This window comes from Balaenoptera acutorostrata, chromosome 15 (genome assembly GCF_949987535.1).
Source record: "Balaenoptera acutorostrata chromosome 15, mBalAcu1.1, whole genome shotgun sequence".
NCBI classification, from domain to species: Eukaryota; Metazoa; Chordata; class Mammalia; order Artiodactyla; family Balaenopteridae; genus Balaenoptera; species Balaenoptera acutorostrata.
The window spans coordinates 62005059-62028479 of record NC_080078.1 but is presented as its reverse complement, the minus strand read 5'-3'; the positions used below and the strand labels follow the sequence as shown (position 1 = coordinate 62028479).

The following is a 23421-nucleotide window of genomic DNA, read 5'->3' as shown; positions in this document are numbered from 1 at the left end:
TAAAGACCTCCCAGCAGAGAGACCCCCAGTGGCCCTCAGTGCCAACCTCTCTACCAGGAGCCCCAGAGTTGTGAGGAACACATGCAGCCCAAAGCCACCTCCCTAGTGCCATGTGCAAGGGGTGTGCCCAGGCGTGTGCCCCGCATCCCAAGCACCGGAAACGCTCCAGGGAGGCCCAAACAGGTGTGCGAATGACACCTTGGCCACTGAGCCCCCATTCTTGGCACAGGCGCTGTGCTAAGTGCCTTGGAGACACACTGACCAGCCGGGTGACCTTAGGCATGTCAGACTCTGTGATCCTCAGCTTCTAATTTAAAAAATAGGTTGATAATAACCACTTCCAATCTTATCTCAATACATGATGATTATTTTTCCTCGGTCCTTGTCTTCCCAGCTATACTGTCTATTCCTCAACAGCAGCCACTGGGTCTCATATCCCTGTTTCTCCCATGATGCAGCATCACATGGGACTCAAGTAAATAGTCAGTGTAAGGATGGCTGAGTGAAGTTGTTTATTCCTCATAAATAATCATGTTAGCCCCTAGCATTTACATAATGATAATAACCAGCAATATTGAGTTTTAGTACATGTCAGGCATTGTACTTGAGCACTTTGCATTCATTCATTCAATAGTTATTAATTGAACACCTAGTAGGTGCCAGGTTGTGTGCTAGACACGGGGGTGCGGCATCCTGCCCTCAGGGTTCTTCCTTTCTGGTGGGGGCAGGAGAGACAGACAATTTAATACACAGAGATCATTTCAAGCCTTGACAAGTGCTATGAATAAAATAAGACGGAGTTATGGCTTAGAGACAGACCGCAGGAACTGGGGTAGGGCACGGTACTTTGTGAGTGGTCAGGGAGGGCCTCTCGAGGAGGTGACATTTGACCTGAGACCTGAAGGAGGAGAAGGAGGAGCCTGGGAAAGTTCCAGGCAAATGGAACAGTGAAGGAAAAGGCCCCGAGGCAGGAAAAATTTGGTTTGTTCAAGGACTAGAAATAAAGGAAACGTGGCTGGAGGGAAGGAGTGAGGTGGGAGGAGAAGGAGGTGACTCAGCAAGGCGGGCAGGGGGTCTGCTCCTGAGAACTGGGCTCACAGGGGGCTGATTAGAGGCTGAGCAGGGATTCCAGCCCAGGTCTGCCCGCACCGCCACAGAGACATATCCAGGTGATTCACACCAACGTATGCACATCCGCACACACTCACTCTGCACTCTGACCCACAATGAGGGGTGTGAGCTTGACCATCACTGAGTGCCCGACGAGTGGAGATAGCCTGAGATTCTAATGTTTTCCCTGGTGTCTTGAGGGACCAGGTAGGAGGGCTGTTTGTCACCTTCCCCCAGCCTTCCAGAAGCTCTAGGCCAAGGAAAGGCTAAATGGCAGGAAGAGGGAAAGGGCTTCCTAAGGAAGGGGGCGGGGACTCTGGGGTGGCCTGTTGGGGTGCAGAGGTGGGGGAAGTGATGGAGACAGCGCACACCTGGGAGGAGGTGGGGAGCCAGAAGCTGAGGAAGCAGAGGGAGCTGAAACTGTTCTCAGCAGCGCAGCCCCTGCCAGGCGGATGGCCTGGCCTCCTCGCACCTCCCCTGGCTCACCTCCCCCAGAGATGGGGCACTCACTGCCCACCACCTAGGCAGCCTGGGCGGTGCCAACCTTGAGAAGTGCCTCTTCCACATCTGCTGCCTAGGTGGCTGTAAAACGGGAAAAGATTCATCCCTCAGCCCAAGAGAAACATACAAAAGCTGCCTGAAGACACTTCCAGTGTCCGCCCCACACCGCCATCAGATCAGTAAAGATCAAAACTGTGCTGTCGAACTCGTGGGGAAACAGCCCTCACAAGCTCTGCAGCAGGAGGTAGATTGGCACAATCTTGATGGAGGATCATCCAGAAATTTCCATCAAAAGTGCAAATGCACACACATTTGATTTAGCCATTCTGCTTCTAGGAAATTAGCTCAGAGTTTCTCGCTACTCCTCCGTGTATGAACATCACAGCATTTTTTGTTACAGCAAAAGACTGGAAATAATGACATGTTCATTCACAAGGGACGGTTGCAGTAAACTAGTACATCCCCACAACAGAATATTACAAAGCTGAAAAAAAAAAAAAAGAACGACTTTCTGAACTGATGAGGAATAATCCCCAAGACAAATTGTTAAATAGGAAGAAAAAAAGTAACCTGAAGGACTGAATGTATGCCCCCATCTGTGTAAAAAGGGGAAAATAGTCATAACTTATATCTTAAAGGAAACAAGAAAATTGGTTGCCTGCAAAAAGAGGAGACAGGAATGGGAGGGAGACTTTTCAAGTACGACCCCTTGTACCTTTTGAATTTTGAGCCAAAATGTAAATAAATAAAAATATTTTCAAATCTGTCCTCTTGAAAATGCCATGTTCTCACACATTTCCTTCTCCCAGTTAAATTCCATCCCCCGGACAGATCCTAGAAGAGAAAAAACCTGTCTCAACCTGTCTGCCAAGACAGGAAGCCCAGATGTCAATCCTGGTTCCCTTGCTGGCCCATCGGGTGACCTCAGGCAAGACACCTCCTCTCTCTGGTTTATATTAGATGACACCCAGATATTGCCCCAGCTCTGGCATTCTGTGCCCTCCTGCTAGACCAAGCACCTGGAGGGCAGGCACCCTGTTTTCTTGCTCTTTAACCCATTCAATTAACTTAAACTGAGTAGCTACCACCGCCAGATTCTGGGTTCTCCATTTCTTTCCCTCCGCCCCACATTCCAGTGCCTGGCATGGGAGTTGGTACCCTGTAGAGGTTCAGGACAAACTTCTCAGCTTATGAATAAGGAATGGATGTTTGGGCAGATGCATGGTGAATGGTGGATGGACAAGTAGATGGTAGATGGTGGTTGAATGGATTTATGAATAAATGGTAGATGGATGGATCTTTAAGACAACAGCCTTCCCTTGATCCTGCAGTCTTCCCCACAGCTACCGTTCATTTTTTACTCTACTTTGTAGCAAAGGTTTTTTTGAAAAAAAATTGTCTGTACTCACTGTCTCTGATTCCCCTTCTCTCTTAAATCTATTTGGATCATACTTCTACCTGCCCACCCCATCCCCATTGAAACTGCTCTTGTCAAGGCCACCTAGTTACCAAATTCAATGCTCAATTCTCAACCTTCATCTTCTTGACTGATCGATAGCTTTTGACACAGTTGAACACTCCCTGCTCCTTGAAATACCTTCTCTCTTCACTTAGCATCCAGGCCTCTACACTCTCCTGGCTGTCAGAAGGACACTCCTCACGGGTCACTCCTTGGCTTCTCCCCAACCCTGCCTGCTGGAGTGGTCCAGGACTCAGTCGCTGCTGCTCTCATCCAGCCTCATGTCCATGACTGCAGATCTATATCTTCAGCTCATATCTCTCCCCTGAACTCCAGTGCCTACATCCAACTGCCTACCCAACAGCTCCTCTACAATGTCTAAAAGACATCTCAAACTCAGCACAACCAAAGCTGAATCTCTGGTTTTCCCCCAAACACCTTGCTCATCTCACCTGATAGCAGCTCCATACTTGCAGTTGTTGAGGCCAAGAAAGCTTGGGGGCATCCTTGACAAACCATTTCCCCTCACATTCCACATCTGAAACATCAGCAAGCCTGTTGCTTTAAAATATACCCAGAATCAAATCACATCTCACCACCTGCATAGCTACTGCCCTGCTCTGAGCCACCAGAGTTCTTCAACAGAATTATTGCAACACTGCTCCTCTCTCTCCAGAGTCTTTTCAAAGGCCTCCAAAGCCCCAGATGGTCTGAACACTCATTTACCTCTCTGACCTCATCTACCACCACCTCCCTTCACTTGCTCCACTCCAGCCATACCAAACAGGCTTCCCCTTGGAGACTTTGCATAAGCCATTCCCCCTGCCTGAACAATGTGTCCTCCAGACAGTCTCATGGCATCCACTGGACCACCCTACCTACTGCTTACCTCCACCCTGCCCTCCTGATCCTCTTTCCCCACTCTTTTCCTTTTTTTTCTTTTTTTTTTACTTTTCCCCCCTAGCACCTATCACCCTCTAACATACCCTAATACTTTAAGTATGTCTTATGTTAATTATTTCTTGCATATTTTCTTTCTACTGGGATGTAAGCATTTTTTTGTTATTACATCATCTGTTACATCAGATATATACATGTTATTTTCTCTGCAGTATTTCCAGCCTTTAGGACAGTGTTTGGCAGGTAGTAGGTACTCAATAAATATTTGTTGAATGAATATATAAATGGTTTGATTGATGCTGGAGAGATATATAGGTGGTGGGAGTTTGGATGGGTGATGATTGAATGGAGCATAGATGGAAGAATAGAGAGATGGTAGGAGAAAGTTGAATGGATAAACAGTGGGGAATGGGTTACACATGAATGGTAAATGGATAGATGAGGGATGAATAAATAGGTGGAGGGATTTAATTCATTCAGCTACTATTTACTGAGTAGTTACCATGTGTCAGGCACTATACCAAGTACTGGAGATATGCTGGTGAGCCAAACCAGCAGGTGCCTACCCTAACGGGGCTTACAGCTTAGTGAGGGAGACAGATATATATATATATAGATATAGATATATATATATATATATATATATATATATATATATATATATATAAATATATATATAATAATTATGTATAATAAAATATATGTATAATTCCAAATTATAATATGTGCTATGAAGGGAAAGAACGGGATGCTCTGAGAGAGAAAAATATGGATGAGCAATGGAAAAATGGTCAATAAATGGGAAGATGGAGGTAGATAGGACTTGGGCTGAGTTGCTTTATATTAATGATCCCAGCCTGCCAGGCACACCATCTGTTTCCAGACCCAGGGCCTCCCCACACCCCACCTGTATCTCTAACCTCAGAGACACTGTCCTCTCTCTCCCTGCACTGATTCAGCACCTGCCCAGCCCCTCCCCAGTGGCCCTGCCTGACTCCACATCCAGCCCCCACCCTGCTGAGTCACAGTCTTGGGCTAGTCAGAGGACAGCTCCATGGGGCCCCCAGTTCAACCCAGCACCTTGGCCATCCTCATCCTCGGAGGGGGTAAGATGCTCACAAGGGAGGCCGGCAGGTGCCAAACTCTCGATGCCTGGGCCTGAGCGCAGCTCCTGGTTCTCAGGAGAGTATCTCTGACCAGGCCTGAGGTGAGAGTTGGGCTTATCTGGGGACTGGGGTCAAGGGTAGTGGATTAGAGCTGAATCTGTCTGCAGGACTATACCTCAGTCAGGAGCTGGCCTTGGAATTTAGGTCAGGGGTCAAGATGGGAGAAGGTGGGTGCCCCGTCAGCGACCAAGTCAGCACTCAGCCTGGGACCAGGGTCAGGATCTAGCCATGGCTGTGGGCAGTGATCAGGGCTCAGGCTACATCTGAAGGTTCAGGTCAGGGTTTAGTCAGAGTCCCCAGTCAGGGAATAGGGCTCAGTCTACAACCAGTAAGGATCAGGGCTCAGTCAGTGTCCAGGGCACTGGTCTAATCTCCTCTTTGTCCAGGGAGGGGCTGAGTGGGTGGGTTGACCTGGACTGGTTGAGGAGCAGTTTCCAGCCTAATTTCCATCACCCGGAGGGATGAGCAGCACCTGCCCCAAACCCTCCCCTCTGTCCTCTGGCCCTGGCTAGGTCAGGCCCCAGGGGCCAAGTCTGGCTCAGTGTCTCCAACAAGGCCTAACCATCCTCACTCTGGTACCCCGGGGGCCCCAGGCTAGGGATGGGGTGGGGGTAGGGCTGTGGGGCAGGGCTCTACGCCTGACCCAGGAGGGCGCCTTGCGCAAGGCTTTCTGATGCAACTGGCTGCTGGCTGAACACCTAGGCACCCCCCACTCCACACCCTGCAAGCTTTTCGCAGAAAGGGAAGGGCCAGGCAGTGGCCTGGATTGAACACACATAATCCCTTTCCTTCCCTGGCCCTGGTGGCCTCAGGACAGGAAGGAGGCAGGTCAGAAAGAAGGCAGGGCAGGAATCAGATGATTCAGCAACCCAACTCAGCAGGACTCCAGTATCAGGAGGGGGTGGATCTGGGGCTCTCTCCTCCCTGCAGTGGGAAGGTAAAGGAGGGAGTCAGGATCCCTGGAAGTTCCGAGGTGCCACCCCCAACACACACAAAACAGTAATTATGTGGCTGAGCCCAGAGCAGAACTGGTGGCTGCCCAAGGTCACCCAACTGTCAGAGGCAAGGTCAGAACCAGAAACCAGCTTTCGTCCTGAGTTTCCAGCTCCTCCCACCACAGTTTGGGGTTAGGACCCCTTACACTTGAGGAGGGCATGGGACTTCCCCAGGAACTTTCAATCATTCTCGTTGAGGCTCCTGAATTAGTGGACCAACATGGGCTTTGGAGCCATACAGACCTGGGTTCAACACCCCCGCCTTACTGTGTGATCCTGGGCAGGTTACTTCCTCTCTCTGACACCTGGTTTCCTCACTTGTAAAATGGGCATAAACTCACTCTTAGCTCACAGGGTTGTGGCCAGGATTACACGAGAAAGCAGATGGAGGGCACAGCCTAGGCATGCCACATGGGGGATGCTCAGCTCTCAAGGGGTGTGTGCTTGGGGTTGGAGGTAGAAGCCCGGGCCCCCTGGAAATAATGTTAATCACTTATCATCAAGTGCTTACCATGTGCCAGGAACTCTTCTAAGCTCTTTACCTGTAATTAACTCATATAACTCTCCATTTAATCCAATAATAGTTCCCCATAACAGTAAGCAGTTCAGTAACCCTACCAGGAGGAATCTATCCTCAATTCCATTGATAGATGAGGGCTCTGGGTCTCAGAGTAGCTAAGTGACTTGCTCAGTGTCATCCAACTAGGACAGGCCAAGGAGGCGGTGTACCCAAAGACCACCCAGGGTTTCACCCAGACCTGGCTCCAAATCCCACTGCCTACCCCCCTCCTTAGGCAGTGATGTCACCTCTCTGAGCCCCAGTTTCCTCATCTGCCTCCAGGGATGAAAACAGCAACTTGGTGGGGAAGTTTGTGGAGGCATCAGATGATGTAAGGGAGGCACCCACACAGGGCCATGCTGGATCCATGGGCACAAGAATCACATTCTTCACGAAGAAAACCCAGGCCCACGGGCCAGAGCTGGATCACCCAGCACAGCCATGCCTGCAACAGGACCACCACTGAGCTGGTGCTGTGCCCAAACCCTGGCCTTCCTGCCTTTTCTGAGGCCCAGCCTGAACCAGATTCAGATGCTGAGGGATTTCTGCCAAGCCACTGGAAAACCCCAGAGATGAGGGAGGTGCCCGGTCTCCTAATAAATGCTCCCCAAGAGGAGCACAGGTCCAGAGTTGCAACTCTTGAATCACCCACCGTTTTTCCCAAATTGATTGGCCCAAATCCATTTACCCACCTGTATTATTAGTTCCGTAATGTTTTTCTTTCAATCAGCTCATTTTTTAAAACTTAGGTAAATTCATCTAAAAGGGAAAAAAATTTAAATCACTGACCTCAAATGGAAAGCCACTATCATTTGCCATAAAGAGGAAGTAACTGTAAAATTAAATATGAGGAAAGCAAAACAAAACTCTTAAATCCTAGCTAAATCCTGTTTCTCGCTGAGCTCTGCTCTCCCTTCCTTAACGTTGAGGTGTTAAGAACACAGACGCTGTTAAATGAGACTTTCTCCCCCAGTAATTGCAGGAACTGGAAGAAAATCAAAAGGAAATACGTGTATCACAATATGATTCAATGTTATTTAATAGAGTCTTGAGACCCTAAAACCGTCTGGCATCCTACTACTGCTGTATGCAACATATCTGGGAAAACCCTGACCTAATCCAACTCTCCTCTTAGTTTACACATAAGAAAATTAAGACTCCCAAAGAGGAGAAGACTTGCCCACAATCTCACAGGGTGAGTGGCTTCAGCCAGATCTGGAATGCAACCAGAACTCTTTCTAAGCCATCGTTTCACTTTTGTAGGGGAAAACCTAAAGATGAAAGTTTTGAGGACACCAGTGGTGGAATTTCAGGCAAACAGCAGGCACCAGCAACACCTGGGTGGAGAGGAAGTTAAGCACAGCACTCCCCGGACCCCACCTCCTCTCCTCCCTCTGAGTTCCTCCCAGTATTGCTGAGGGTCCTCAGAACTACAGCAAATAGAAATGCAGCCTGCTTGGCTCAGGGACCTGGGCGGAGGGATGTTCTGAGCCTGGAGAGAAGGAAATTCATGAAAGCCAAACTCTCTCTTCAGGAAAGTGCACATTTTTGCATTTAATTTGAGGGGGGGAGTGTTGGTCTCCTTTTATTTTCTCACTTTTTAACAAATGCTTACATAGCATTTATTTTGTTTTTTTAAAAAAATAAATGTATTTATTTTTGGCTGCGTTGGGTCTTTGCTGCAGTGCATGTGCTTCTCATTGTGGTGGCTTCTCTTGTTGCGGAGCACGGGCTCTAGGTGTGTGGGCTTCAGTAGTTGTGGCACGTGGGCTCAGTTGTTGTGGCTCGTGCAGGCTCTAGAGCACAGGTTCAGTAGTTGTGGTGCACGGACTTAGTTGCTCTGCGGCACGTGGGATCTTCCTGGACCAGGGCTTGAACCCGTGTCCCCTGCATTGGCAGGCGTATTCTTAACCACTGCACCACCATAGAAGTCCCATTATATAGCATTTATATTCCAGGCACTTCACAAACATTGTCATTTAATCCTCATGACAAACCAATGAAGTAGATACTATTAAAATCTCCATTTTACAGATGAGGAAACTGAGGCACAGAGAGCTTAAGTAAATTACCCAAAATCTCCCTACTCGGCAGTGGTAAGATTTGAACCCAGGAAATGTGGTTTGACTATGACATAAGGATGCTTCAGTATATTTAATCCTGAAGACTACAATGCAAGGAAGGTATAATTAATCCCATTTTGTAGATGCGGAAGCTGAGGCTCAAGGCTATTTGGCATCTTTGTTGTAGACCCAACAGGCTCTTCACTTCTTTGCTATACTCGCTGGACCCTGTGCCAGGGATGTCTAGGGTGGTGCTACTCCGTATGGTAGCCATTTGCTGCAGGTGGCTATTGACCATTTAAAGTGTGTCTAGGGTGACTGAGGAACTGAATTTTTCATTTTTTTAAATTTTAATTTTAAAACAGGTAAAACATTTTCTCCATTAAACAAACCGTAATTGTTTTGATACTTTAACATTCTTTATCCACTGACAATTTTACTTTAACCACTGACAATTTAGCTTCCATGCTGATTTGTGTCCAAACTAAGCGTAAAATATATGCCAGATTTTGAAGATATTAGTATGAAAAAAATTTAGGTTATTTCATTAACAATTTTTTACTATCTGTTGAAATTATAATATGCTATATATATATTGGATTAAATAAACTATATTATTAAAATTAATTTCACCTGTTTCTTTTTATGCTTCTTTAATGCATAACTAGAAAATCTGAAACTACATATTTGGTTTTGTTATGTTCTATTGAAAAGTGCTGGTCTAGAGAATTGGGATTTGATACCCCTAACTGTGATAAGGTCCCCAAACCTGGGGTCCATGCCCAAGATACAGTTTCAGTGACCATACCCACAAGTCTTGGAAGAGGCTTCTGGGTTGCAAAGATTGTGAAATGTCCCTGGACATTGTGGCACTGGAGTCAGCTGCCCCAGGTTCAGATCTCAAATCTGCTTCATATAATAAGCTGGGTGGTCGTGGGTAAGCCCCTCACCTTGACTCATCTATAGAATAGAAGTGACATTGCCCTTTTCACAGTTCCTTAAGTGCCCCAGGGCCTTTGCACTTACTCTTTCCTCCGTCTCCTCTCACATCTTTGCACTCCTCACCCCTTCTCTTCCTTAAGATCTTAGTTTAAACATCACCTTCCTGATGAGCCCTACTGAAAATAGCCAGCCCTCAGTCATATCTGATAGAGAATAAATCTATGCTATTTATTCAAGAAAATACATGACTCATAATCTATTTTAAATGATCTTGGTTTATTGATTTTATTTTCCTGAGAATGGTCTGTCTCCCCACTGATTTATAAGATCCATGAGGGCAGGGATGAGTCAGTCTTGTCACTGCTGAGTTCCCAGCACTTAGAACAGGGTCTGACACAGCATGAAACAAAGTTAGGAATGTATAAGCAAACGCAGCCACAGTCTGGCTTCAGAGAGGTGCTGGGAAAACAACATCCCAGCCTTTCCTTGCCCCCTACAGCTGTGGGAGTGTCCAACTGAGTCTAGGTCCTGGTGTAGAAAATGAGCTCATTCATCCCTCCCAGGCATGGGAATCTCCAGGGTTAAATGAGATCCCAGAACCCCCTGGTGTGCCCTGAAGGCTCTGAGACACAGGTGAGCTGGTCCCTGGAGTTCTGCAACCAAGGAAACAAAGGTGACTCCACCTGCCTCCCATCAACCTCTGCTTGGAGGAGTTATTTTTTGACACTGGTGAATTCAGACATCAAGGCCTTAAAGGGATTGGACCCCTGGGGCTGCACAGGGATGCTTCACCAAACAGCGAGTGGCACCTGGGCTTCCCACACCTGGGGTGCAAGTCCTGTTATGGGTGCCGTCCCTCTCTGAGCCTCCACTGTCTCCACTCTGTTTACTGAGCATCTACCATGTGCCATGCATTCTAAGCATTTAACATGTGTTAACTTATTTAATCCATTTCCTGAGGTAGCACAGTGGGTCTGAACGCAGTGGGTCTGGGCAGAGTTAGGGTCTGGGCACACTTAGGCAGGCCGGTTCCAGGGGACTTGCTCTTAACTACCAGGCTGCACTACCTCTATTAAATAAGTGCTGTGAAGCCCACCAGAACCCAGGCCTCCCCAGGGCACCACAATGGTACTGTTGAGCCCAGAGTCAGCTCCTAAGTCTGTGGTCTTTGCAAAGCTCCTGGGTTGCTTTCACATAGCCGGGCCTCAGGCTGCCCCTTAGTAGAATGGGGGGGAATGGAGCTTCCGGCCTGCCCAGGGTTCTCCTAAACGTTTAATAAAGCAATGGTGGGCAAGTGCTTTATTACCGCGGGGTGGGGGCACCCAGAAAACTGTCACGGTTTGCTCTTTTCCTCCTCCGCCCCATCCTGAGAAAGAAGGATGTTCTTCTATTTCACAGATGGGAAAACTGAGACTCAGAAAAGCAAAATGCTTTTTCCAAGGTGATAGGGAGAGCCAGCCACCGGCATCGCTGAGTCTTCGAGCACGGGGCGGGAGGGGTAGGCAGGGGGCGGGGGTGGAAACAAGACACCCCTAGAGAGCCGGGAGGGGTTCCGGGACCGCAAGCGGACCGCACGGAAGGGGTGGGGCGGGGCGCGCTCGGAGGTGACCCCGGGGGGCGGGGCTCAGGGGATGGTGCAATCCCGGGCCTGAGGGCATCAGGCGGTGGCTGATTAGCTCAGGTTTACATCACCCGGGCCGGAGCTGGAGCCCGGCGCTCGGCGCCCCCGAGACATTCGCAGCGGAAGCGGCGGCGGCTCCGCACGCGTCCGGCTGCTGGGGACCGAAGCCAGAGCCCGACCCGGAGCCGAGCTCAGCCACGGAGGAGCAGCGCGGGCCACCCGGGGGTGCCTGGGGACTCTGAGCTTGGCCGGCGCCAGGACTCCGTCGCGCGCGAGGGCAGGGTACCCGGCGGGGGCGGGAGGCTGCGGCCGGAGGGGCTGAGGGGCGGCCGGGAGCCTCGGGGCGGCTGGGGTTGCCGCGTGTCACACGTACACACACACACACACACACACACACATACACACAACTTTTAAGGAAACCCACGGTCCGGGGAGCGACCTGGGCTGAGTGTTCCCGCCGGGCCCAGGTGACACGGCCCCGCAGGGCGTGGGGTCGCCGAGCGTGGCCGATCAGGCTGGCGGGAGGATGCGTACCCGCGGGGCGTGGCAGCGTGTCCCGGGGGCGGAGGGTGTGTGGTGTCCGCGTTTGTGTGAGTGTGGGGCGGGCAGGGGAGTTGTGTGGCTGGGTGCGGGGAGGTCTGTGGGGTCACTGGGGCCGGGGGGAGCCTGTCTACCTGTGGGATGTGTCCGTGCGGATCTGCTGGGGTCCGCGTGGGCCAGTGGGGTCCGGGTGGGGCTGTGTCTCCGGGGACCTTGCGAGCTATGCGGAGGGCTGGGCACCGGACGGCAGGTGCGGGCCGTGCGGGGACGGGGGTGCCCGTGGGCGGGGGGGGGGCGCAGGGTCAAGGGCAGCCAGGACGCGGCGCGAGGGCATGGGCCACGGGTGTGACGGGCCTGACGGCTACCGGTTTGCGAGATGTAGGAACCGCGCGTACTCTGTTGTTGCCGACTGTGTGTGTTGTACCTGTTGATTCTGGGGCGTGGGGGCGAGGCCTCTTATCTCAGCCCAGGGGCCCAGCCTCCTTCCCTTTGCCCGCCCCTCCGAGGCCCCTCGCCGGCCCTCGGTTTCCGCTGAACCTTCTGCTCCGGGACACCCGCCCCTCCGCCGCTTCCTCTCCTACGGCTTCCGATCCCGGCTGCCGAGGACTGGGCGAGGCCGCCCACTGCCTTCGCTGTGGGGGCGTGGGGGCGGGGTGGGCGGAGGGGTCAGACTGAGCGTGTGGCCTTGTTGGTATCCGTCCCGCAGTCGTGAGTATGATAGTTGGGAGAGCTCTGTGTGCGTGTGCGTGCACGCTTGCCGGTGGAGGGCGAGGTGTGTGTCTCTTAATGATGTGGGTGCCCCTCTCTGCCCTGTATGTGTGCCTTGGCTGGCTGGCTTGGACAGAGTGTGTTTTGGGGGGGCGTGTGTACACCCGTCTGCCCTGGGTTGTGTATGTGTGTTTGGTATGACCCGCCCTTATTCCCCTGGGGGTGTCAGGGAACAGCAAGAGGTAGAAATTAGGGGCTGCCTCCATCTTACGGCAGAGATTCTAATCTTGCCCTGCGGCCTGCAAATTCCCTTGTTCACCTATAGACTCAGTTACCCCGTCTGTCCAATGGAGCTTATCCCAGGCCCGACCAGGCTCTGAGCCCTGGATAGGGCAAAAGCAGCCTGGGGTGCTGACGTGGCCATGGGAGAGCCACTCCAGGGAGTCTCAGGCTTTGCAGGACACAAGGCATCTACACAGACAGGGATCATCTTGCTTTACTCTCTGAATAGCCAGTGCAGTAAGGAGTGTCATCCTAACCTGATCCCTGCAGAAGTTTCTGAGACTCCCAAGGGTAGCACTTCAGCATCTTCAGCTGTGAGTAATAATAATAATAATAATAATAATAATAATAATAATAATAATAAACCAACAGTAGTGACCATTTCCTGACACCTACCCTGCAACAGGGCCATGTTAATTTATTTGTATTTTCATTTCAACATCACAAAAATCTTATGGGCTTTGCATCCACTTTACAGATGAGGGAATGGAGGCTCAGGAATTTTGAAGAACTTGCCTAGGGCTCTCCAGCCAGGAAGGGTCTGAGCCAGGATGACATCCAGGGAATATCTGATTACAGTCACCCCCTACTGCATTCTTACCAAGATGGGATTATTGTCTTTCATTCAAGATGGGGGCTCCCTCCCTCCCAAGGCAGCCCATGCATTTGGGAGCCCATGCATTTGGCATGATTGGAGAGATTGGAGAGATCTCTCAGTCAGAGAGCTGACTCAGTGATGTTTCCCCCTAATCCTGCCTAGGACTGTTGGGAAGATCTTCACCTGGCTGAAGTCTATCTCCCTCTCACACCTCATACCTGGGCCGCCTTGTTGCTCATCTGGAGCCTGGATGGGTGGTCAGATGGGTCCTGGAGAGAACCTTTCCTCCCTGACACGCCTTTGCCCTCTCCTCCACCCACCACACACACAGTGACACAGCTGTGCCCGGGGTGGGGGTGGGGAGTGCTTCCTCTGAAGTTGAATGAGTGAATCTTGGGGCTTTGAGAGACCTCCCCTCCCGGCCTCATTCTCACCTGGTGGTAAAACTGAGCTGGCTGGTGGACTAACTCTGCATGTAGACAAAGTTCACATTTTAAAAAAGAAGTACACTCCATCTGTTTTGAAATACTCAAGCACTAAATGAATGTGGAATCTTTATTTTAAATTATTGAAATTGAAAATTCCCTTGCCTCCCTACCAAATCCCTTCCTCTCCTGGAGTCTCTCAGGAGGCCAGAAGCTACTGTGGCCAATTTAGTCTGGGTCCTTCCAGACCTTTTCCTGTGCATTTACACACCTATATATACAAATATGCAGATACATCATATTACATGCTGGTGGGGTTTTTTACATAAATGAGATCATCTTGGGTACATTGTTCAGCAGCTACCTTTGTTCACTTGACAATAAGTATATTCATTCCAGAACATCCATTCATATGTAAATTCAGTATACACTTCATTGATTCATCATCCTTCATCATCCCTACTCCTCCTCCCCCTCCTTCCATCCCTCCCTACCTTTCAGAGGTAATAGCTGCCTATACTACAGCACTCAACAGATACAGTGCAAAGTCTCTCTTCCTCCCTCTCACCAACCATCAAGTCCATCTCTCCACTGTACTTTTTTTCACTTAACAGTTCACTCTGGAGATCTTTCCAATTAGCACATAAAGAATTTCCTGTCTTTTAAATGGCTACAACTGTTCCACATATAGAGAAATATAATGTATTTAACCAGTCTCCTAATGATGGACATTTAATTGTTTCTATCATATGGGCTGTAGGGATAACCTTGTACTTGCATCATTGCATCAGTATGTAGAGAGTTCCTGGTCTTTTTCAGAGCTGTATGGTATTCCACTGTGTGGCTGTACCATGATGTTTTAACCAGTCTTCTACTGCTGGACAACTGGGGGAATTTCCTGCTTTTTACTGTTAGACACAAGGCTCTGATTAGCAGCCTTTCACATATTTAATTTTTTGGTAGGCATTTTAATTGGAGGATAAATTCCCAGAAGTGGGACACCCAGTCAAGGGTATACGCATTTGTCCATTTAATGCACACCGCCAAGTCACCGTTCATAAAGGCTGTGCCAGTGTATCCTCCCACCAGCAGAGGAGAAGAGGGGACACCAAGCAGCCTTACTTTAGTGCTTTTCTCCCCTTCTTTCTAGATGCGAGCCACCTCTCTGGCTGTTCCTGAGGGTGCCCCCTCCAGGAAGAAGCGGTTGGAGTTGGATGATGACCTAGACACTGAGTGTCCCACCCAGAAACATGCTCGATGTGGGCCCCAGCCCAGGCTGCCCTCCTGCCAACTGCCCCTGAGCCCACCCCCTGCTCCAGTTCACACCCCTGCTGTGACCGCTGCCTCCAGGCTTGGGCCCTATGTTCTCCTGGAGCCTGAGGAGGGCAGCCGGACCTACCGCACCCTGCACTGCCCCACAGGCACGGAGTACATCTGCAAGGTACGTTCCCCAGCGGCCACTGTCCGCGAGCATCACAGGGGGCTGGGAAAGGATTGCCAGGGCTGAGGGACTGTTATATTAATTTAGTTCTGTTTTTATTGGGGAAGCAACCAGTGAATCCCCAGCTCTCTGTCAAGCTCCAGGCTGGGCTGAAACCGAGAGGTAAACCAGATGGTCCCAGCCCTGGGGGAATTCACAGCTTAGGCCCCATAGTATGATAAATGTTGCTGGGGTGGAGCTTAGGGGCCATGAGAGCACAGAGAAGCCTCTAGTATATTCAAAGGCAGAGTCAGAAAAGGCTGAGTAGGAGTCAGCCAGGGAAAAGTGGGAGAAGGGAGTTCCAGGCAGGGGAAACAGCTATGCAGAGGCCTACAGGAGTGAGAGCAGGGCACTTCAGAGAATGAAAAGGACTTCATTATGGCCGGAGTGGAGAGGGGGTGCAGACAGGGCCAGCAGATGAGAGCTGGCAGCCACTGGTTGTGAAAGCATTAGGAAGAAGGCCCCACTAGGCCGTGGGAAGCCATTTAAAGTATGTGCACAAGAGTAGGATGAGATATGATAGACATCAGAACTCCTGGGAACCTGGAGGTCATTGGGCCTACTGGTGGCCATTTTACAGATGGAAAGACTGAGGTCAAGAGAGGAGAAGGGCCATGCATGAAGCCACATGGCATCAAGCCTGGATCCTAGGGCATAGTCCAGGGCTCCTGACAGAAATCAGAGTTCTTGGCAGAATTCAGGCAACAGGCAGGGCCAAGTGACCCATACAGGACACTGCCAGGTCTCAGCTCACAAGGACAGAGATGAGAAAGCATAATCGTAGGTGTTTACTATGCACCAGGTTGATTGTCTAGTCTGCATCACTCCTCTAATCTTCACACAGTCTATGAGGTAGTTACTATTATTGGGCCCATTCTATAGAGAGAGGACAGGCTCTGAGGTCCAGAAAGCTGTGGTTACTTGCCAGCTCACAAAGCCAGGAGGTGTCGGAGCTGAGATTGGGCCCAAGCAGGTTCAGCCCAGAGCCGTGGGCCCCATGCTAGGACAGGTGGTTCAGATACAAGCAGGGCAGGTTTGCTCTGGTGGGCAGGGGTAAGGAGGATAGGGAGACCCAGGTACACAGGGAGGGGTAGAAGGGGGCTGGGTCCCCTTGGGAAGGCACAGAGAGGCAGAGGGACTGAAGCTTCCATCCAACTGGGAGGAGCAGCAATGGTGGTTCCAGCTCCTGCTGATGGGGGTGCAGCGGGCAGGGCCAGATCTGGACATCACACTGGGCTCTGGGCTGCCTGATGCTGGTCCCCAGGGCTACCCCAGGTGCTCTAAGGAACCCCTGAACTCTGGGTGCCCTTCCTGCAGCACCACGGGTTTTTTTCTGTTCCCCTGGGGAGGGAGGTCCATGCTGAGAGGAACAACCATGGCAAGCTGGAGCCAGAAGCACCATGCTTTCACATGGCCCTAGATATTCAGGAACATTTAAAGAAGTCTGCTGGGATGTGCCTGTTCCTATGTCCAGCGTGAACTGTGGGGGCCGACCTGCCGTTTCCACATTGCCTAGGCTTTTCTGGTCGGTGTGTAGAAAGATCTACATCCTGTCTTCCTAGATTATCGCCTTATTCATTAATTCAACAAACTCTCAGTGAGCACTTGTACGTGCCGTGCACCATGCACCACGTACCATGCTGTGGCTCAAAAGTAGACCAAGCTCTGCCGCCACAGTTCATGCTGGGGGTGAATAAGTAAAACATACGTCAGGTGATCTTAGCTGCTATGGAGAGAAACTAGGAGCTGGGGGAGAAGGGAGTGGGGAGGGGAGGGGGTGAAGGTGATCTTAGCTGGGAAGTCCAGAAAGACCTCTCTGAGGAGGTGACTTTGAGCAGTGACTTGCACTGGGGGAGCCAGCCCTGTGGGTATCTAGAGGAGAACATTCAGGTGGCAGGAAAAGCAAGTGCAAATGCTCAGAGGCAGGGATGCGCTTGCCCTGACTTTTAAAAAAGTCTCCGTTTTTGGATTATTGCCTCCAAGCCGCCCCAACTGTTTTGTTTTGTTTTAACACATCTACTTACATTTTTTCATGGATTAAATACGTATATGCTTTATTTACTTATTTTTATTTTCTGTGTGTCATAGACAAAATAACAAGCAAAGGGTTTAAAGGCAGATAAACCAAAGTGAGTAGACTGCTCTACCACTGATTAGCTGTGTGGCTTCCAAGTCACCTTCCTCTGAACATCCTTTCAGGACTATGGCAAGGTTTCCATCTAATGTCCATAAAGCCCCTAGCATCTTTCCCCACAACCTCCCCACTCTCACCACGGGCCCCACCTTCCTCCCCCACCCCATTCCAGTCATACTGGTCTTTGGCTGGGTTTCTAGAGCAGCTCAGGTTCTTTCCTGCCTCAGGGCCTTTGCACTGCCTGTGCCTCCCACCTAGAAAGCTTATCCCTTGGGCACCTCAATCATTCAGGTCACTTCCTCAGAGTCCCTTCCGGACTACACTTTCTAAAATAGGTGCCCCCTGCCAGAATACTCTTTATTCCAGCATTCCTTTGCAATTCTTATCAGAATTTGTAAGTATTTAGTTTTTTTGGCCTGTTTACTCTCTCATGTATTGGACTATGGGCACCAGGAGGGCAGGGACCATGGCTGTCAGTCAAGTTAGCACCCCAGTGGCTGGTACAGGTAGGCATTCAATGCCTGCTTGTGGAACAAAGGAAAGGGTGGGTGGGCAGTGAATCCTAGAGAATGGTAGCCATATTGATGAGGAGGAGAAGGATGAGTTATTTCTGCATTATCTGCCCTTTTGGACTCCCTCTGTTTGGGGGGGTTATTTTTGTTCAGGTTACCTGTTTTTTTTTTGTTTTTTGTTTTTTATTTATTTTTGGCTATGTTGGGTCTTCATTTCTGTGCGAGGGCTTTCTCTAGTTGCGGCAAGCGGGGGCCACTCTTCATCGCGGTGCGCGGGCCTCTCACTATCGTGGCCTCTCTTGTTGCAGAGCACAGGCTCCAGACGCGCAGGCTCAGTAGTTGTGGCTCACGGGCCTAGTTGCTCCATGGCATGTGGGATCTTCCCAGACCAGGGCTCGAACCCGTGTCCCCTGCATTAGCAGGCAGACTCTCAACCACTGTGCCACCAGGGAAGCCCCTGTTATTTTTAATTATCTGAGGTTTAAGGCCATATGAGCTCGCAGCTAAGAGCACAGATGATGGAGAACAGGGATTCAATCCCAGCTCTGTCCCTTGCTGGCCGTGTGGCCCTCCGCTTGGTCAGGATTGAGTGACCTGCTGCTGAAACGCTGGGGCACAAGGCCCAGCACACAGTAGTGTCTAAAGGGTTGGCTGTGACCGGCTGCAAGGCCGACCTGGGCCCCACGGGGTCCCCACCCGTGTTCACACCATGCTCCCACAGGTGTACCCAGCCTGCGAGGCCCTGGCGGTGCTGGAGCCCTACTCACGGCTGCCCCACCACGGCCATGTGGCCCGGCCGGTGGAGGTCCTGACAGGCACGCGGCACCTCTATGCCTTCTTCCCGCGGCCGCATGGGGACATGCACAGCCTGGTGCGCCGCCGGCGGCGCCTCCTGGAGCCCGAGGCCGCCGCGCTCTTCCGCCAGATGGCCGCCACCCTGGCGCACTGCCACCAGCACGGGCTGGTCCTGCGCGACCTCAAGCTGCAGCGCTTCGTCTTTACTGACCCGGAGAGGTGAGCGTGGCCACGGATAAGGCCTTGACTGATGTTCTGGTCACAGTTAGATTGAGGTTATGCATTTTTGGCAAGAATACCACAGAAGCCATAGGGCCTTCTCAGCCCATCCTATCAGGAGATACGGGCTGCTGATACGGATTGCTGTGATGTTAACCTCAATCTTTGGTTAAGGTGGCTTCTGCCAAGTTTCTCCACTGGAAGTTTCCTAATTTACCATTTATAATTAATAAATACCTTGGGCAATACCTCGTAATTAATCAGTACTTTGAGGTTCTTTGGGGCTCTGCATGTAAATATCCTGTTTCTCCTTAAACTTTCACCCACTAATTTCAGCCACCATCCATTCTGCCTGTAGCAGTTATTCCTAGGATGTTTGCCTAAGGGTGGTTTTCTATTTCCTTTTACATTCTATACTAAAATGAACATGCTTTTAGTAAGAAGTAGAATGTAAATTTTATAATGATTTTTAAGCTAATACACAGCTTCAAATAATTTTGAGTTTAGGGTGAGTACAACACCCCCAGACCACCACCCAGAAGTGAGAAAAGTACTTTCTTCCCTTTTCAAGGCAATAGTTTGAGAAGCACCATCAGAAGAGGGATGGTGGAATCAGGCAAACCTGGGTTCAAATTCTGGTTCTACTTTTTATTTTTATTTTATTTTTTTAAATTTATTTTTATATTTATTTTGGCTGTGTTGGGTCTTCGTTTCTGTGCGAGGGCTTTCTCTAGTTGCGGCAAGCGGGGGCCACTCTTCATCGCAGTGCGCAGGCCTCTCACTATCGCGGCCTCTCTTGTTGCGGAGCACAGCCTCCAGACGCGCAGGCTCAGTAGTTGTGGCTCACGGGCCCAGTTGCTCCGCGGCACGTGGGATCTTCCCAGACCAGGGCTCGAACCCGTGTGCCCTGCATTGGCAGGCAGATTCTCAACCACTGCACCACCAGGGAAGCCTGGTTCTACTTTTTAACTTGCAATTTGTCCTTGAGCAATGGCTTCACCTGCCTGAACCTTGACTTCCTTATCTGAAAAATGGGCCAATAATGCTAACACCTCAGCCCACCCCCTGTGCAGTGATTCACAGGACTAGTCAGCGTTTTCAGACAGGCACCCAGGAAGTGGTGCCATGGGAACAAGATTAATAGCAGTGGTAATAGTATGCTTCCTGTTCAAGTAGTCTAGAGTGCTCTGTGGGAGTTATTTATTTATTTATAATTAATTAATTTATTTATTTTTGGCTGTGTTGGGTCTTCGTTTCTGTGTGAGGGCTTTCTCTAGTTGTGGCGAGCGGGGGCTACTATTTGTTGCGGTGCGCGGGCTTCTCATTGCGGTGGCTTCTCTTGTTGCCAAGCACAGGCTCTAGGCGCGTGGGCTTCAGTAGTTGTGGCACGTGGGTTCAGTAGTTGTGGCTCACGGGCTCAGTAGTTGTGGCTCACGGGCTCTAGAGTGCAAGCTCAGTAGTTGTGGCGCACGGGCTTAGTTGCTCCGCAGCATGTGGGATCCTCCCAGACCAGGGCTCGAACCCATGTCCCCTGCACTGGCAGGCGGATTCTTAACCACGGCGCCACCAGGGAAGCCCCGTGGGAGTTATTTAAAGCAGAAGTTGCAAATGGTGGTCTACATACACTTTTTATTTTTGGCCCAAATTCCTGTTCGTTTGTGTTTTTAATTAAAATTGCTTGCGGGAATCTGCTGATGGTCCAGTGGTTGGGACTCTAGGCTTCCACTGCAGGGGCCCCGAGTTCGATCCCTGGTCAGGGAACTGGGATCCCACAGGCCATGCGGCACGGCCAAAAAAATAATAAAAAATAAAAAAAATAAAGGGACTTCCCTGGTGGTCCAGTGGTTAAGACTCCACGCTCCCAATGCCAGGGGCCCCCGTTCGATCCCTGGTCAGGGAACTAAGATCCCACATACCTCATCTAAGCCCACGCGCCGCAACTACTGAGCCCGCGCCGCAACTAGAGAGCCCGTGCACCACAATAAAGACCCAGTGCAGCCAAAATTAATTAATTAATTAAAAAAATAAATAAAATTGGTTGCTAACTTTTTAAAAGCTGGGATTGTTTTCATTACAATGTGATCTCTGACTTCTCTTGTGGAAAAGGGGACCATGGAGCCGCCCTGGGAACTACATCAGCAGCTCATAGCGCTGGCTCTGGGCTGGAGAGAGCCAGGATTCAATCCCAGCCCTGCTCCCCGTGGCTGCAAAATGGCCTCTTCCTCATCGGTTGTATGAGGGTGAAATGACACACACCAGGTAGAAGCTTAGCCCAGGGTCATGTTCGCAGTGGACACTCCGAATATTGACTGTAATGTTGTTAGTGGTGCCCTTTTTAGGCAGGGTTTGTGCTGAGATAGTTGGCACAGTCCCCACTTCTTACTTCTAATTTTGTTACCTGCCTAGACCCTAAGTTTGCATCTGGTTTAATAGAGGCTTAATGCCCTCAGCCACCTGAGTACGCACCTCCCCACACAGGCCCCCGCCCCAGAGACAGTTGGGAAATGTGTTCCTCTCAGAGTCCTAGTTCAAATTTAATTGCTCTGTGACCTTAAGACATGACTTAATCTCTCTGAGCCTAGACTTCCTCATCTGTAATACGGGATTAATCATCCAGCCTCACAGGACTGGCTCATGTCTGGCAAATGCCAGCGGGCACTTGGGAAATGGGTGCCATTAAGTGTGACAATGTGGGGTGGTGGCGTGGGGGGTCCCGCTATCTGACCCCCCGTCTCTCCCCCTGCACAGGACAAAACTGGTGCTGGAGAACCTGGAGGACGCCTGCGTGCTGACCGGGCCTGACGACTCCTTGTGGGACAAGCACGCATGCCCAGCCTATGTGGGCCCCGAGATCCTCAGTTCCCGGCCATCCTACTCCGGCAAGGCAGCAGACGTCTGGAGCCTGGGTGTGGCACTCTTCACCATGCTGGCTGGCCACTACCCCTTCCAGGACTCAGAGCCTGCCCTGCTCTTTGGCAAGATCCGCCGTGGGGCCTTCGCCCTGCCCGAGGGCCTCTCGGCCCCGGCCCGCTGCCTGGTCCGCTGCCTCCTCCGAAGGGAGCCAGCTGAGCGGCTCACGGCCTCAGGCATCCTGCTGCACCCTTGGCTGCGGGAGAATGTGATCCCTACACCCACCTCGCGATCCAGCCTCTGCGAGGCTGACCAGGTGGTCCCAGAAGGGCTGGGGCTGGAGGAGGCGGAGGAGGAGGGAGAGAGAGATGTGGGTCTCTACGGCTAACGCCACCCTACTGGACTCTCAGCCTCAGACTGCCAGTTGAGGCTGGGGTATCTCTAAGCTCTCTCCTGCCTCTTTGAACTGAGCCGAGCCTTAAGTGCCTTCTGGGAGGGAGAGAGGAGGAGGTGTGTGTGGAGCGTGCTGGATGCACACAGCTGTGCACAGGAGCTCGTGCCTCACCGAGTCCTCGGGCGCTCGCTGTGCCAAGCCCCGCTCCCAGTGCTGGGAACACAGCAGTGATCGACAGAGACAGAAGTCCTGCTCACAGAGTTGACAGCACTTTCCATGCCCACCGGGCAGTGTCTACACTGAGCACCCACAGTGCAGGTATCGGCATCCACTCATGCTGATGCCCAGGTACCTGTGACATGGGACAGTCCCTTTCACAAACAACCCAGCTGCCTTTGTGTCTTGCACCTTTTCAGAGAAAGGGAAGCATCCCTGTGCCAAAGGCTCCAGGCCTCTCCCCTGTAACTCAGGACTCTAGAGCCCAGACCGTGCTGGGAATTGTGCTCCCAGCAGCTCTGTCCTCTTGGTCAAGGGCTTCTCCATCCAGGCCTGAGCCAAGGATTTGGGCTGGAAGATCAAGAGTGCAAATGGTGAGGCTGGTCCTCATCTAACTCAAAAGAGTAGTTTGGAGTGAAGGGCCAGGCCTGTCCACCTCAGTGGCCCCTGACCTGAGCACCAGAGTTGGGTGCCAGGATCAGGCAGGTTCTGTCCCTTGGCCTCCTGAAAAGTCCCAAGCTCTGTTCTGGGGACACTTGGGGTCCAGGACCCTATATCAACACTGTGGGTTTTCGATGCCATGAGTATATGTTTTTATCTTGTGCCTAATAAAGGAATTATGAAGTACTGTCATTTCTCCTGGTTATTTCATCCATCTTCTCCCCATCTCTTATGAGTTTTCCCTGCCTCCAAACCAGCCCCAGGGTGAAAGGCCAGAGGCCTTGTGTGTCAATCTCAGCTGAGTGGTTCATGAGAACAGAAGACCCAGTAGGTCTTCCCTCATTCCCTCTGTTCCTTCTGGATGTCTTGGTGTCTCAGGATACTTTTTGGCTGCATGTAACTGAAACCGTGAGTTAAAGTGGCTTTAAAAAGAAGCAAACGTATTTCACACAAAGCAAGAGGTCAACAGGCGGGGAGTGGGCTTCAGGGCCGGTTGATTTGGCTCTCAGAG

General features: G+C 50.9%; 1 protein-coding gene across 2 annotated transcripts; it reads left to right on the top strand.

The window, feature by feature from the left end:
• The first annotated feature begins 11364 nt into the window (after positions 1-11364).
• TRIB3 (tribbles pseudokinase 3) lies at positions 11365-23098 on the top strand. Of its 2 annotated transcripts, none has more exons than XM_057529810.1 (4): positions 11365-11593; positions 15020-15310; positions 18717-19009; positions 21758-23098. In XM_057529810.1, exons 2-4 carry the CDS (start codon positions 15020-15022, stop codon positions 22245-22247), a joined length of 1074 nt encoding a protein of 357 aa, XP_057385793.1. In that variant the 5' UTR covers positions 11365-11593; the 3' UTR covers positions 22248-23098. The 2 variants fall into 2 exon arrangements, with proteins under 2 accessions (XP_057385793.1, XP_057385792.1); XM_057529809.1 differs by having other exon boundaries at positions 11366-11598.
• The last annotated feature ends 323 nt before the right edge of the window (positions 23099-23421 follow it).

Excerpts from the sequence above, each read along its gene's own strand:
- TRIB3 (XM_057529810.1), top strand. The coding sequence starts at position 15,020 with ATGCGAGCCACCTCTCTGGCTGTTCCTGAGGGTGCCCCCTCCAGGAAG. Across the intron at positions 15,311-18,716 it reads GCACGGAGTACATCTGCAAG|GTGTACCCAGCCTGCGAGGC; the intron begins GTACGTTCCCCA and ends ATGCTCCCACAG. Across the intron at positions 19,010-21,757 it reads GTCTTTACTGACCCGGAGAG|GACAAAACTGGTGCTGGAGA; the intron begins GTGAGCGTGGCC and ends CCCCCTGCACAG.